The sequence below is a fragment of the Manis pentadactyla genome, chromosome 16, assembly GCF_030020395.1.
Source record: "Manis pentadactyla isolate mManPen7 chromosome 16, mManPen7.hap1, whole genome shotgun sequence".
Lineage (NCBI taxonomy): Eukaryota > Metazoa > Chordata > Mammalia > Pholidota > Manidae > Manis > Manis pentadactyla.
Window position 1 is genome coordinate 33,492,568 of NC_080034.1, and position 16,714 is coordinate 33,509,281.

The 16,714-nt window shown below is 45.3% G+C and overlaps 1 protein-coding gene across 2 annotated transcripts in view; it reads left to right on the top strand.

Annotated features, from left to right (window-relative positions):
• Window positions 1-16,714, top strand: part of KIF6 (kinesin family member 6) — a 349,101-nt gene that overhangs the window by 295,530 nt on the left and 36,857 nt on the right. For both annotated transcript variants that reach the window (XM_036907154.2, XM_036907155.2), the window contains exon 16: window positions 13,400-13,450. In XM_036907154.2, coding sequence (XP_036763049.2) covers window positions 13,400-13,450 — 51 coding nt within the window. The remainder of the gene's footprint in view (window positions 1-13,399; window positions 13,451-16,714) is intronic.

Sequence of the window (16,714 nt, forward strand, 5' to 3'; positions counted from 1 at the left end):
TTGACCCAGTGGCCTTGGGGCCTCATTCTGGGAGACCTCCACATCCCCTCAGCCAGGCAGTCCAAGCAGCAACCTGCTTTGGCCTCCAGGCCCAACTGCCTTTTCACAGATTTACTCTTGCCAGGTCATTGCCCAGGCTTAAAGTTCCAATAAACAGTTCACAGCACTTAGTTTTCCCTGTTCAGTCTTAAATGACATGAGTGCATCAGTGGTCCAGTGGGCTGCACCCAACTACCAGCCCCTCATCCTATCTGTCCTCAAAAGCAGTGGTTCTCAATGGGGATGGTGTTACCCTGTTGAGACAGGCAGTTCTTTATTGTGCAGGATCAGGCCCAGCCCACTAAATACCAGTAGTGTCTGTACCCTGTTATTATGATGACTAGTCAGCCCATGAATGACAGTCTCCATCCGTATGCAAGGTGAGGCCCAGATGAGGGCTGCACGTCCATCCCACCGTGGCCTATCCGCTGCTTGCAAAGTGCAAGAGCAAGCGGAGCAAATAGTTGGACAAGAACACATGCTTGCACCATCTGTGTTAGGGTTCTCCAGAGAAATAGAACCAGTAGGATATATGTGCATGTGTGTGTGTGTGTGTGTGTGTGTGTGTGTGTGCATGTATAGTGGGGGGAGGGAGGGAGTGGTAGAGAGAAAGAGGTTGAGAGAAGAGAAATTGATTTATTTTAAGGAATTTACTCATGTGATTGTGGAGTTCAAATTGTACACGTTCAGATTCTGCAGGACAAGTCTGTAGGCGGGAGCCCCAGGGAAGAGTTAGTGTTGTAGCTCGAAGGAGTCTGAAATCCCTTCTTCCTCAGGGAACCATGGTCTTTTGTCCTCTTATAGCCTTCAATGAATTGGATGAGGCCCATCCAGTTATGGAGGGTAGTGTGATTTACTCAAAGTCTGCTGATATAAATGCTAATCACATCTAAAAGCAACATCTAAACTGGTGTTCAGCCAAACATCTGGACACAGTACTTCAGCCAAGTTGACCCATAAAATTAACCATCACACTATCCAAGCACAAACACTACTTTTTAGGCATAAGACAATCTACATGCAGATTTTTTTTTTAATTATCTAGGTGGGTGGGCATATAGTTCTGCTAAAGAAACAACCAATCCATGTTTCTGAACACAGAACAGCAAACAACATGTAACTCTTACCATGCAGCACCTGCATTTGGGTCATTTCATTTTTAGAGCTTCCCGAAGAATGATGAGGCCTCACTGTACGTATGCAGACCACAGCTAGCCCATTCAGTGATTAGATCATCCCAAACAGAGCTGGTTGCCTCAGAGATAATATCCAGACTCTCCTAAAGAAGGCAGATGATCCTCCTAATTCTTAAAATTTTAATCTCCCCCAGTTCAAAGAATGTGATGGTCTGCTCTCCTCCTGGCACCTGTTAGACCCTGGAGCAGCTGGTAACCGATAGACTCCATGAGCTGAAAGGAAAGCAGCTTCTGTGGAAATGAGATTCTCTATAATTTCTGTGCCCTGGGGTGTGCACTGTCATGTCTTCTAATTTACAGAGCACAGTTGTCCATACCTCCCCAGCTATGAGGAATCTAAACATCCCTGTTGTGGGAAAAGCCATAATTACAGATTAAGCCTTTAGGTGAAAAAATAAGATTGAGTTTGCAGGTGAACTGATGAAAGGCCCTACAGGTGCTTATATTCACCAAAACAAAACACTGAAGCCAGTCCACTAAAGAACATGTAGTAACATCCTATTCATCTTCAGTTTGTTGTAATAGGTCCTATATATTTCACTTCCACTTACCATTCCTTATATACTGAACATTTTTCAAGACCTCGCTCCTCTGAAGTTTCCACATGAAACCTATAATTTATTTTCATCTTTGCATATATGGCAGTCCCTTCTCTGTCTGTTTTTCTTCTCTCCGAGTCATCACTGCCTTCCTGATGTTATCGCTTGAAGCTATTGGATCCCTGGAGATGCAGCACCAAAACCTGCACCACCAGCCCTACTTGCAACATGTTCCCATTCCCCACTCCCCCTCCTCGCCCACTGTGATGATAAAGAAGCATGGTCCCCAGGCTGCATGAACTTGCCCCTTCAATTCCTTCCTCTCTCCCAGAGCTTCACTGTAAAAACCTCCCTTCTGCTTTTGCTCTCGGCTTTGCCTCCTTTTCCTAATCTTCACTCCCTGGGTTTCCTTATTCTGCACATACCCCCAAATGACCTGTTTACATGCACTGGGACTGAAGTCTCTAAAGAGATAGAGCCACATAAACTAGCATTTCATGTAGGCAGAACTCAGACTCATCATTCCTGAAAATCATCCTCTGCACAATGGTCCGCACGTCTCTGCCTTTCTCCTTCTTCCCTCCCCTCTTTCATAATATTTAGCCATAATAGAAAGGAAAGGGAAAGAGCTTTAGTGGTATTTTCTGGAAGAAAAATAAATAAAAGGATGAGGGTAGACATCATCCCAGGCCCTGAAAATAGAACTATTACCACCAGCATTTCAAGCAAGCTTATTAAAAAGTCGTTTGTTTCCAATTAAGAAAATCAATCATGTTTGACTATATAAAGGAATATGAAAGTCCCCGTTACTAATGAAAGTACTGGTGAATTTGAGGGTGGGTAACTGATCAGCAGGCAGAGGTTTAGTATGTGAGACTGCCCATATGTAAGAAGTTGCCGTGGGAGTCAGTGACGGCCAAAGGGCCGCAGCTCTGCTTTGAGGAGCTCTGAGCGGAGATTATTGCAAGAACATATGAGTGCCCCCACTAAGGGATGCTGGCACCTTCAATTCAGTTCACTAGGCCCAAGATAACTTGTTAATGTAGGCCTTCAAGACACTTTCAGAAAAGAGAATGGGAAAATGCAATTGCAGTATCCTGTCTGAGCATAATCAAGGCCTTAGAAACAGTTACTGTGGCTTTGCCTCCCTGTGTGCTCCAAGCATGATTACTTATAATGCCAACCCCCACCCATGAGAACTGTTTTTACCACTGCCACCACCATTACTACCCTGCTTATTTTGCACCTACACAGGCATTGTGCTGGGGCCTTTATGTACATTTTGCCTAATGTTTGTAGCAGCCTTACCATGATGGTAACACCCTATTTCAGTGAAGAAACTGGAGCAGAAAGGTGCCCTAAGGTCATAGGTAGTAAATGGTACCTGTTCCCAAAACCATGTTCTTTCTACAATTTCAGGCCCGGAATTTGCTCTGCTATTTCCCCTGCCATTTTCCATTGCCCCTTCTACGGAGGGAGGCTCCACTGCTGCTCAGTGGTCCCTGAAGGCCAGCCACCCTTCTCTGGCTTCCCACTCCCACCACGATTTCCCACTGGCTTCACCCCTTCAGCTCAGCCCCTTGGTTCCCTTGGCTGATTCCCCTGAGTCGCACTAATATATCCCAACCCCCTGCCACACCCCCACAGCAGGTGACAGAGCAGGAAGCTTCATGGCTTAGCCCAATGGTCATTGGACCGGAAAGAAACAATGTGTATATGTATCAGGTAAAAAATGGCTTTTGAACCTGAAAGCTGAATCCATTTCCATTTGATTTTGTCTTTTATTTACAAACTCATTGATATGCTTCTCCTAATCTCCAGCCTCTTCAAATGGAGAACAATCCCCACATCAAGAAGCACCAGCTCTGTGTAAGGCAGTTATTTCACAGCCTGGCTGGCAGTGTGACCAGCAGAGAGCCTTAACTGGGGCATGTTTCTTTCCACTAACCTTTTTTTAAAGCACTAGCTGATTTAAAATTAAGTGATAGAATCCAACTTTATTTTGAAGTGAGTTTATTGTTTTTATCAAAGAGCAGTGTAAAATTCACTCTTGTTATGTTTTAGTCCACCTAAAAATTAATACATTGCCAAATCAAACATCTTACATCTTACTGCTTGGGGTTTATTTTATACTGGTTAAGTGAACCCTGCCCTTCTGTCCACAGTCAATGAGGAGCCCATACAAACTAGCCTCCAATGTGAGCAGGTGGCATTGGGAACAGGTAGACTATACCCGCCACGCCTGCAGTGGAGCAGAGGAGCCTTGAATGTACTCAGGCACCTCTGAGAGTCTCCTGTGCTACCTCTGGGGCTACAAGGAGGGAGGTCAGACGCAATGGCTGCGTGGACCCTCCCCTCACCCCAGATCACATCCCTGGCAGCCAGAGCCACAACTTCAAATGGAAAGAAGGGCTGTGATCTGCAGCTGCTCCTCCTGGGCAGGACTTGGAAGCTGGTTCTCCCTAGCTGAGATAAGAACTTCCAGGCACTCTAAAATTACATCTTTTGAATGGATGCCAACACAATCATGAGCCCTCAGCAACCTGAGATGTTTAGTATTTAACAATTCATGCTGGTTGCTGAGCTGAAAATTTTCCTTATCCTTACCTACTTGCACATTTGTTTGAGCTTTTAACAAATGTCCTATTTATTTAATTCTCTGAATATGTTTATGGAATATTATCACATAATGGAATAGTGTTATCAATAAGCTCCTCAGCTTAATTAAGTGTATACAATAGTCAAATGCCTAAGCTTCAGACAGAATGTGCTAATCCTGTTGATTATTATGATTACTTGGGTAGCTGGGATGAATATCCCATAGGAAAAGAATCAGGTCTCCCAGACATGGTATAATTTGGTCATTTTTTATAAATGAGAATATTCCCCAAAATGTAATCATCATGTACTGTCCTGGTGATAAGGAGATGTCCTGAAGCCCAGACTGCTATGTGGTGTTTTCATCCCGAGCTGAAATGCTCATCCATTATTGGGCATATCCTCCTCTGCAAGATATGGCCAAGGTGATGGGTCGCTCTTGAGAAAATCCTCCTGGGGGAACCAAAGAAGTTACAACATATTTTTCTTGAAATTAAGGATTGTTGAGAATGAGCAGCTTATTACTCTCTCTGTGACTTCATAATGTTACCAAATATGATGGTTAGCATATTAAATGGAAGCAGAATCTTGAATTCTGGAGAACTGAAATGCCATTTTAGAATGAGAAGTCTTCAAAACATTGGTCCAGCTTTTAGACCATCCCAGTCTCCCACTGTCACCGAACGTTTCTGTTCTGGGAACCAAGGAAAGGACCTGCCCTCCCTGCTCCCAGGAGGGATGAAGGCTTTGCAGAGCCCCCCACCTCACCCTCAGGCCGGCCAATGGATTGGTTGGCTTGCTGCTGCAGTTCTGGGCTCCCTCCACATCACTCCTCCTTAGCCAGGCTCCTAGGCGATAACAGAGCTCTGGCAAAAATGCTGGAACACTCCCTGTCACCCCCAGCTCTATCACTGAGACTCGGGTTATGAATATTTTCAGTCAGTGCACATGACAGATGACATCGCATGTGGGGCAGGTACCCAAGTATAACATCGCAGCTCCCTCTCAAGAAAGCATATTGCAGCAGGTTTTAAAATTTCAACTTATTTTTATAAATATACATAAATATGCCCCCACATAAATCATAAATCATATACACAATTTTTTTTCATCTAGTTTGGCTCCTACAACCCAATTCATCTTCCACCTACCTCCACCCTCAGGTAATCCATCCTAACAGCTCTGTAGATAACCATTCACATTACCTCCATGCTCATGGGACATATATAGGCATGCACGCACATGCACACACACATACAGAGTTATATACACACTTGTATGAGCCACTTGCCATTGTTTGACCAAACACAGGATCATTAATGCCCATTTTTTTCCCACTGTCTTCTTGGCTTCCTTTTTGTCCTTCCTGCTCTTGGAAATCATTAAAATTTTGACATTCCCTCCCTGCTGTCCTCCCTGCCACCTTTTTCTGACCCTCTATTGATTTGGCTTCTATAGTATGTATTTTTGTGCTTCTAGAGTTAGAAAGAAACTGTAAAGTCTGTAGTTATTCCAGATATAGCCTCCTCCTACCTCCATCCAGGGCTGTAGCTCATCTTAACTTCCCACTGAACATCTGCTCACCTTATCTCCCATTTGTTATTATTGCTGAAGTTTCAGTTGTCACATACACATGCACAGTTGTTTAATGGTCAATAGTTACATATTTTTACTTAAAACTTGCTCTTTTTTAAGTTCATCACTGTTTCCTTTATCCTACATATTTCTCTTGTTTCTTTTTCTTCTTGTGACCATCATCATAATTTTACACTTATATAGCCCTTATTAAATACCAGGCACTCTTCTAAGCACTTTACATATGTAACCTAATGCAATCTTCACAACAGATAATAGCATTACCCTTGTTTTGCAGATGAGGAAACTGAGGTACAGAGCCATTCAGTAATATGCCCAACGGTGCACACTAAGTGGCACAGCTGGGATGCAAATTAGGGAGCCTGCGTCCAAAGTCCATGCATTTGACCTCATGTTTGGCTGCTTCTCAGTTGACTCCTGAGGGTGGGAGTGTCTGTGAGTGGTAGATGCTCTTAGTCTTCATATGGTGGAAAATGTCTTTACTGTGCCCTCATTTATGAATGATAGTTGGACTAAGTATAAAATTCAGGTTGACAGCTAGTTTCCCCCATTGTCTTCTGGCACCCATTGTTGTTACTGCAATGTGGGCTGTTGTCTAAACTTTTTCATTGCAGGTTCCCTGGAAGCTGGCAATGGTGGCTCTCCTTCCAGAAGTTGTATGGTTTCACTGTTATATGTGTAAAGGTGGATTTATTTTTATTTATCCTCTGAATACTTAGGGTGCATTTTCAACCCAGGGGCTATGTCTTTCTTCAATTCTGGAAAATCAGGACTGCTGTCTCTTCAAATATTGCTCCCTTACCATTGCCTCCATCCCCTTCTGCTAGAACTCTTATTAAACAGATGATGACACTTCACAGTCTCTTCTATGTGACTTTTAACTGTTCTTTCCCAATTTTTTTCTCTTTTGCGTTATGTGCTATGTTTGGTGAGTCTGTGGTGAGTTTTTCTACACTATCTTCCAGATCACTAATTCATCTTCAAAATATGTCCATTCTGGGGTTCATGGCCTTATTCCCTCCTATTGTTTTTATTTGTTTCAATGACTCTACTTTTCATTTCAAAATTTCTTTCCTATCCACTTCTTTTTATTTCACTTACACAATTTGTTTTTCAAGTTCTTATTCCTTTAAAAAAAAAAACTTAAGCCTTCCTTAATCTCTTTGAGTATTCTCAACACATTTATTTTAAGTCTGTCTTGGGAGTATAGATTGGTACCATCATCATGGAGAGCAGCAACTCAAATGAATACAGACCCACTGAGATCCAGCAGAAGAACTGTCTCCCAGGCAGATAAGACTGCATGTCCCAGGATGGTCATCATAGCGCTAGTTGTGTTAGTGGGAGTGGGAGGCAACTGGCTGTTCAGTCCTCAGGAAAAGGAAGTAAAGCGTTGGGGTACCCACTGTGGAATGTATGTAGCAATTGGAAACTGAGAATTAGATGCATCTACAGCAAAACAGGCAGATATTGGAGACACAGTACTTATAATTAAATAAGAAACAGAATTAAGATGTGTAGCACAATATTATTTTCAAAGCTTAAAAACAGCACAGAAAACTTTAACACAAATTGCAGGAATATATGCAACAAAAGGATATTCATCAAACCAATTAGAATGGCTAATTCTTAGACGATGAAAGGAATGGGGGTGGGGTGTGCAGCACGGGGATGAAAATACATACACACCTCATACCTTCAGGCAGGCAGGGCTTTGCCCAGACTATCAAGGATGGTGTGCTGCAAACTAAAGAGTAAGTTTAAGTCAACTCTCTGTGCTTCTGCATCAAATATCTGCCTCCCCAGAAAATTGTTTCCATTTGTAATGAATGCATGTTCCAAGTACTGATTTTACTATCTTTTTTTAGCATTAGGTTTATTCATGCATTTTGGCACTTTGGTGGGCAGGCCCATTCTTTAAGTGAAACACATTTCCTTTCTTTCTCTTTTGCTGTATCCCTTTATACCCGCTTTCTGTCTGACAGATCCTCCAGGCCTCCAATCCAGAAGCAGCTCTAAGAAAGACAGTTTGCTCCTGAGCAGTATTGAGATATGGCTGATCTGGCCATAGAGTCAGTAGGCAGCTTGATGTACGAGCCCAGAGAGGCTGAGTTTGTACCTTTCTTCCTCCTCTGGCAACACTTTTGTTTCTCAGTCCCCTTTCACTCACAAGTTAGGCAGTCGGGGGGTCTCACCCCAACCCGCAGCTCCGAACTGTGTCCTGCATGGCGCATTTTAGTCACCTTCCTGCTTCTAGACCCAGAGCCCTTCAAGCTGCAGACTCAGGCCCCCCTTAACATTTTGCATTTCTGTCCCCCTTCTGGTCTTCAGAAATGCACCTTGTAACCTAACCTAGCAGGTCTTGATATTCTCTTTTCATTTTACCCACCATTGCTGTGGTGGGAAGAGGTGCTTCCTGCCTCAGTAGATTTTCAGTTATACAAACAAGTTTAGATAAAGCCTGATGAAATATATATTAGCAAGGAAGAGAGGAGTATGCCTGATTTTAAGTCTTCAAAGGATTTACATACACCTGTTTATTGAAAATTCATCTAAGGATTATGCACTTAATTTATGCTAGGCCCATCGTTTTTACAAACAGCCTTTAAGGCCTGTAACATTTTGGTAATCACCATCCTCTGTTAGAGTACTAAGACTGGCTTCCCATATCACAGTTACAATCAGCACTCTGAATTCAGAACCACCCACTGGATCTTCCCTTTCAAAGAGGCCCCTCGGGTTGGAGTCATATTCTGTGTACTCTCCCTCTACCCCAATCCTGCTACTGAAGTTTATTTTAATTGCATTTTGCTGGGATACTATAGTAGTATGGTCAAACGGAAGAACAGATTTTTACCTGGGTTCAGAGCTCTTAGTAATTACCTAGGACCCTGGAGTCTTGAATAAATAGAACTCAGACTCCCTCTGCCCCACTGCTCGCTTCAAGCCCTCCTGTCCAGCCCCTGCCCCAAACCAGTGTATACCTGGCCTTCTCCACCCTGTTGGCCCCACAGTCCTCTTTGACCAGAATGCCTTTCACAATCCCACCTTTACCTTGTTCTTTGCAGAATTCACCCAAGTCTCACCTTTAGTAATGATGCCTCTCCTAAGGCCACTAACCCACCTTTACCTCCTCTGAACTTACCTCTACTACTGATTTGCCATTTAGCCACTTGCCCTTTGGGGCCTGTCATCTTATGAATACAGTATCCTTTCAATGTGTCTGAAAGTGCTTTAATGCCTAAACTAGTGCAGTGTGTCATAGGCTGGTACATGATCAAGGTCACATCCTTGACCCTCAAGAATCTGCAGATAAAATAAAGCAGATACTGTCTGGTATATTACTATTCCCATTTGTCAAGTGGTAAAATTGAGGCTTAGAGATGTTAGTAACCAGCCCTGCTAGGAGGTAGCAGAGTTGGGATTTGAGCTTAACTCTGTGTACCTGCAAATCTGTAATTGTTTTTTAGTATCCCAAAAGGGCAAAGCGGTTCGCTTCCTCTCAAGTCCAACTCTAAGAGATTGGTCATAGCTGCCCAGAGTGCTGTGCGGAAGAGCCAAACGCAGCCTCAGCAAAGCAAACCGACCGTGAGGGAGGAGCAAAGTCAGCCCTGGGTCCGCCTGTTTTAAAGGAAGAGCACCCGGGCCACCTGTTTGCCATCCTCTGTATCATGCTTTCTTGAGCTAGGGTAGTCTTCTACTAGTTTGTGTATTCCACAGCACTTAGATGAACATCGTGCTTAACATATAGTAGATGAGTGGTAAATATTTATTGCTTGATAGCAGCATCAACATCCTTAATAAGGCACAGCCACATCACAGAAACTGCACAAGCAGCCTGCAGACAGCTGTACCGGGGGAGTCATAAGTCGATAGCTCTGCCCTGGACCAGCTAAGCAGCTTTCACTTAGTGAGCAATTTCAAACTAACATGCTTGTGAAATAAAGTGTGAAGCTTAAGGAAAAGTGTTTTATCCAGAAGATGGATAAAAAAATAAGTGTTGTTTCTGCCTAATAATACTTTCCTGTGAACTGCTTGGTACAGAGAAATTATGTACCACACAGTGCACGGCCTCCACCTACCCTGCATGTGGGGTCTGTAAGGTCATGCCTCTCCTCTGGGGTGCCCCACAGGTTGTTGCAGGCTCTGCCTGCCCCTTCACCCCCTGCTGCTACCCCCACCCTGTCAATTAATTCATCAAAAAGGGGGAGAAGGTGTTTCTGGCTTGTGCTGTTGCAAATTACTGAGACAAAATTACCAATTATCCCCATTCTCCAGCAAGCAGAGCTTTCTGCCCCTCCCCTGCTTCCCTCCTAGACCATCTCTTGCCCCAGGCTGGGAGTTCTGTTTCCGTTTCATCTCTTTTCCATACCTCCGGATGGGGACGTGTCCAGGAACCCAAGCCAAAAGCAGCAAATTTATCACCATGCTAATGACAGCAAGCTGCATGCTGAGTGAATTCTGCAATCCCCCTCAACCCCTTCTTTTGCCAAAACCTGTGGAGCTGAAGATCCAGCAGATTACAGGGACAGTTATCTGCCCATGAAGAATGGCTTTGTTGGAAAATGCAATTAGGTATCAGCCATATGCCTATTTTTAGACACTTGTTTGGGAAGATTTCAAAAACAAAATGGCCATGTGGTGGGAGATGTTAGCTAATCCACCAAAACTGAGCATCACTAAAAACAGCTTAAACCTGACTTTGCCGACATATGGCTTTGTGAAGACACACTTTTTGTCCCCTAGGGGTAGCTCATTGTCCTGGGAGTAGGTATTTATGTTGTGGAGTTTATGGGATTAGCGGTTCTGGTAGCAAAATGCCTTCCTTATTTACCTGAGCAGCTCTTCCCAGGCTGGGGGCTGTGGAGAATCCTTCACCCTTGTCGTGCCGAATCAGCTTCCCAGGGTTTGGGAAAGGTAGCCTGGTCATTCTGATGGGAGCAGGGGAAGTCCTGCATCCTGGGCCGAGCACCTACTGTGAAAAGGTGGGTGGCTGGGAGGCACAGAGCTAAGGAGGCATGTTGTTGAGAGGCCTGTGGTCAGGGAGACGAGTTATCTGGGAGACTCGGTGGGGAGGCTGTTTTCCAGGGAAGAGTACAGCCCAGTGTGTGCTCCAAAGGGGCCTCTCACCATCCAGTCTCAGTAAGAAGGAGGTGCCCAGGTACCTAAGAGGCCCATAGTGTACAGTGCCAGATACCCAGGCTACAGGCCAGGCACCCCAGCAGCATAGGCTCCCCCTACTCTGGGCATGAGAAAGCCCTCACAGCCTACTCTAGGTCCAAAGCGGTGTCTAAGTAGCAGGTTGCGCTTGACACAGCAGTATCTCCTTTTATTTGAAGAATGCATGCACTATGCTCTTAGCAATTCAAGTCAGCAATATTTGACACAGACTGAAGTCTCAGCCCATCACCATCTCTATAGCCCAACTTCTTTACTCTGCTGATAAAGACAATAATGGCAGTGATGCTCAGATCCCATTGGAGGCTGTGGCTGGCCCAGGTTTCAGGTCGTTTTCCCATTGGCTCTAGGCTTGTCCAATACTCATCCTTAGGCCAGGTTTCTACTGCCCAACTTCCCCTCCACACTCCCTAAGTTCTCACCCGATGTTAGAATTAGAGGAGTTATTGCTTCTGCCCAATCCTTGGTTTCCTTACTGTGCACAATCCTGTCCAGTGGGGACACATGGGAGGCAAGTCATAGACTTGCATGGTGACATACCTGGAGACATTGAGCTCTGAGGGGAAACTGATGTTTAACCCAGAGGACAAGTCTAAGTGGGGAAAGCATGGCGCCCTCAGATGTGTGAAGGGCTTTCCCTGCCAACGAGAGGGGATCCTTTTTCTGTGCTGTTTCAGGGAACTAACCAAGTCCTAGTTTGAAAGTTACAGGGAAGCAGATGTCAATGCCACATCAGTAATTCTTCATATACAATTTAATCAGTGGGTCAGCCTGGAACCATACAAATTAGAGATGACATGACTATTTCATTCTGTAGAAAGGATTCCTAAGCTGGGGAGGAGTTGAACTGAAAGGCCTCTACTGTCCCTCTCAATCATAAGTTGATTCCAGAGTGCCCTAGAACTTTCAGTGACTGTCAAGCTCTCCCGTGACTTCATTGTCTACTCATCTTTTGAAAACATAGTTCAGCCATTGCCTTTGAGGCATAGAATGTACTTTATGTGAGGAAAGAAATCTCCCAGACAAGGGAGCAGTAAAGTTCCCAGGCTTTCTCAGAATCCCCCAACGGCCTGATCACATCTCCCAAATGGGACATGTGATACAAACAGCTCTGACATTTAACAAGTGTGCTGAGCCCTGGGACATAAACAACCCCAGGGCTGCTGTTTCACCCACCCCTCAAGCGTAAAATCTTAGAATTTTAAAGATGGAGGAAGCCTGGAGGTCATTTGGTCCCAACTCCTACCCGGGGCAGGAGTTCTCCCTCTGACGGCCCAACAGATGGCCACCCACTTCTGCTTGAGTACTTTCAGGAAGAGGCCCGCTGCTTTGCCAAGGAGACTTAGTCCTTTTGAGACAGTGTAATCCTTGTTGAGACAGTCCTCACTGTGAACTATTTCTTCCTCTTGTTGAGCCCCTAGCCTGTTTTTATTCAACTTGACTTCAGCCCTCACGAATAGGACAAAAATGAATCTGCCCATATGATAACATTCACATTTTTAAGACAGCCATTATCTCTGTATCTCCACTTCCTCAGAGTCTTTTGTTCTCCATCTAAACATCTCAGATCACCTCAAAAATATCTCGTACCTCATGGTTTCAGACCCTCACTATCCCAGTTACCGTCTTCTGTAAATATTTTCTATTTTAGTAACATTCCCTGTGAAGATTAGCTCCTAGAACCAGTACCAACTGTGGTCATCTGACCATTGCAGAGTACAGTGGAACTATCACCTCCCTTCATCTACACACTATACTTTATTAACATAACCTAGAATAATATGTGTTTCATACCAAATGATCAAGTGTTGTGTTCATATTTAAGGTTATCATCAACTAAAATCACCCTTTTTTTATATTTGACAAGTTTTTAAAAAGAAAAAAATAGATTTAAAAGTGGCCCTATAAATGATCAAAAGATCAAATCCTGCCTCCCCTTTATCAGTAATAGGCAGAGCTCTTTTGAGAGTCTAGGGCCCTGGCAAATATTATGAGTGATGGACTAAGATAAGTGAACCCAAAGTGATTGAATCCAAAGGCAACACATGTATTTACACTGATGTGCTAGGGACCCAGTCTTTGCAACCTGTTCTCTCAACACCATCCATGGCACAGTAGGCCTCTTGGAGGCTATGCCCACTTTTGTCTCCCTTACTCTACCTTTTTTGTTTAACCTACCACATGCTTGTGAGGCCAAGTCTTCCTCCATCCTGCAGGAAACTCACTAGTGGTTTTCCTTTGTGTCTTTGACAGGTGGCCTGAAGGAAGAAATCACCCAGCGGCATATGCAGCAAGTGGCTCTAGGTGGGTACAAAGTGCAACCTGCAGGAAGAAGGTAATACAAGTTGAGTTGGTCTTGGAAACCCACACCCAGCTATAAGATAATCCATTCAAAACCCTCCGAAGATAAAGGATGGCAAGGTTTGCTGTCAGTGCAGCTTTCTTTGGATGCCCCTCCTAGAATCAGTTGCCCCAACCTGTGTGCTCGCTCCCACTGTCAGCACCTGGCATCATGCTGTCCCGGCTGCTGCCTCAGCATCCTTTCCTTTCCACCCTGTGTCCCCACCACAGGTCACCCCCTGTGTCCCAGTTCCCCAGGATACTACTATGAGCTTTCTAGAGCCACTATTAACTAACCCTAACAGTAATAGTTTGTGATGAAAACTGCTACCATTTGCTGAACCCTCTCTGGGCACTACTGTTGTGCACTGTTCCCTTTCATCCTCACAAGATTCCTGCAAGGTAAGTGCATTGTCTGGATGAAGGTGATTCAGTGAGTTGCCCAAGGTCACATGGCTAGTAAGTGTTGAAACTAGCATTTGAACCCAGGCCTCCGAGTCCGAATGTGGTGCTCTTAGCCCCCATGCTATTTACTGCCAATAAAAATGATGGACTCACTTAATACATTAATAATGCAAACACTAACCAACACAATGGTATTCTAAGAGGCCCCTTGGCCTCTATTAGCCATTAGACATCTGCAAAAAATGCCCCTTTTTGATCTGTGACCCAAGAAAGTCACCTGGAAGGAGAGTGCAGCTCCCAGGAAAGATGGCAGAGCAGGCTCCCTGGGCAGGACCATCTTTGTTCCCTCTCCAGCCTGCCTGGGACCAAGCACTCAGAGAGCTTTGATTAAATGAGCAACTCCCGTGTTCCAAACAAGGATTTCCCTTGAGGTTCCTGGCCCTTGGAATGACCTGGAATTGGAGAATGCAGCACCCAGGACCTCTAGCAGGGAAATGGAGGAGAGCCCCAATTTCATGAGGATAACTCATTGGACCCCAGTAACTTGGATTATTAGAAAGCTTGGTTGGTGAGTTTCAGTAATAATAATGATCATATCGAATAATTGCTGATGACATCAGAAACATAGAACATAGGACGCTGAAGACACACTGGCTGGAGCTGGAGCTTCCCACTGTTGGCCCCAGGACAGAGAGGCCAGGTAAGTGTGCCCGGCCTGCCCTCTCCCTGCCAGGGACTTGGGCAGACTCAGAGCAAAGTTTCCACTTAGTGCCTTCAACAACAAGCAGTGGGGGCTCCCCCGGGGCCCTAATTCATAGGGTCAGGCCAGGGAATGGCACAATGACCTCTGTTGGGAAGCTGCTAAGATGACCATTGGGCCTCCTGCGTAGGTCACTGGATGGGGAGTCAGCCCTAACTTGGAGCCACCGGGCCCTGGTCAGAGGGCTGCCATCTGGCCCCTCCTCCAGTCTTCATGATGCTGGTTGAATAGAAACAATGATGTGGAAAATGCTGCTCAAATAACTCCTGAGACATTTTTCTCCCAGGGCCTGGGAGGTCATTTCCGTGGCCTTCAGGGTAAGAGCTGCCCCATCCTCCCTGACCCCCAGGCCCCGGCCCTCCTGGGTCTTTGGAAAACTACTGCTGACTGTAACAGCAGGTTCTCCTTGATCCCTCGGTTCAGCTCTCTGGGAGCCTCCTTCTGAATTACAGCAGGTGTCAGCTTCAGCCCGGCCCAGCTCTGCCTGGAGTCATCAGCAAACTTCAAACGGAAAGCACTCTGGCTGGAAGGCTAATTAAGAGCATTTGAAACACCTATTTATTTGGAAAGCATACAATCCCAGTTAGAGGAGAAGTGTTAACATCTCCCAGCAGCCTTTCGGGGGTTAAATGCCATGTTGCTGTCCAGACTCCTTAGGAACCCGTCTGACTGCGACTGGGAATGGCCCCCAGTGCTCCCGCGTCACAGGTGAGCGCATTTCAGCAGGCATGCTTCTCATGGAGAGAGCCCTCTCTGCGCAGCAGATTGCGGAGCCGTAGGCTGGCCCTGGGGCTGAGGGCCAGGACCCGGGGCTCCTGTGGGAGTAAAGGCACTGCGCATGTGCGCATCCCGATGTTCTGTAGTTTGCACTCTGAGGACTGAAGCAGTGGGGGCGTCCGCCCGCGCTGCCTTCAGGCCTGTGGGCTTGCTTGTGTGATGGCCCCACTCCTGTCCTGTCCTGCTTCCTCGGTTCCTTCTCCTCTCTGCTTTCCCTCACCCTACATTTTCAGTATTCCCTTTGGGATTGTTTCTTTTGTTTGCCTCCATGTTCCTCCGATCCCATGAAAGTGCGGGTGGGGTTGCCTGGTCTGAGCCGGAGAGGTTTTTCTCATGTATTTTGCTTAAGAATATGTCTCTACCTATGAGTAGACATATGCCCTAGAAAAGGCAATCTCATATATCAAAGGGGCAAAAATCGGACGGTGATGGGAGAGGCGCCACGTGGAAGAGACAGTAGATGGATGCAGGGAAGCCAGATGCAGGGACGGGCTGGAGCCAGCTCGCCCAAGTCAGGAAGTGACCGTTACGTTTCAGGAATGTGGGGGTCGTGGTTCAACACCGCCGCTGCTAAAAATTAAATTATATAAGCTTACTATTGAATAAATTATATTAAAAAGCAAAGATACCAAAATACTCAAAATACATTACTTCCTAATTACACATCTTCCTCAATTTACCATGGGGTTATGTCCTGATAAACCCATTGTAAAAGTGAAAAGTATCATAAATCGAAAAAGGATTGAATACACCTAACATTGTAGTTAACCTAGCCTGTCTTAAATGTGCTCAACCTACAGTTGGGCAAAATCATCTAACACAAAGCCTATTTTATGAATACCTCATGTAATTTATTGAGTACTGTACTGAAAGTGAAGAACAGAATGGCTGTATGGGTCCAGCATGGCTGTAGTGTGTCGGTGAGTGTCCCTCGTGGTCACGTGGCTGACAGACCCATGGCTCGCTGCCGCCGCCCGCAGCATGAGGGAGGATCGGACCACATAGTGCTAGCCTGGGAAAAGACCCCAATCCAAACCTCCAAGTATGGTTTCGGCTGGATGTGTATTGCTTTTGCACCATCATAAAGTCAAAAAGTCATTAAGTCAAACCATCCCAAGTCGGAGACCATCTGTAATTTCCATTTCACGATTACCTCTGCTCTTGAGGTCATGGAAATACTATCTGATGGTGTGCTGTTGTGTATCTCTTTCCAGTTCCATTCAGTGACATGGCTCTGGCAGCCGGAAATCAGCCACAGTGGGAGTATTTACACCAAGGAAATTGAC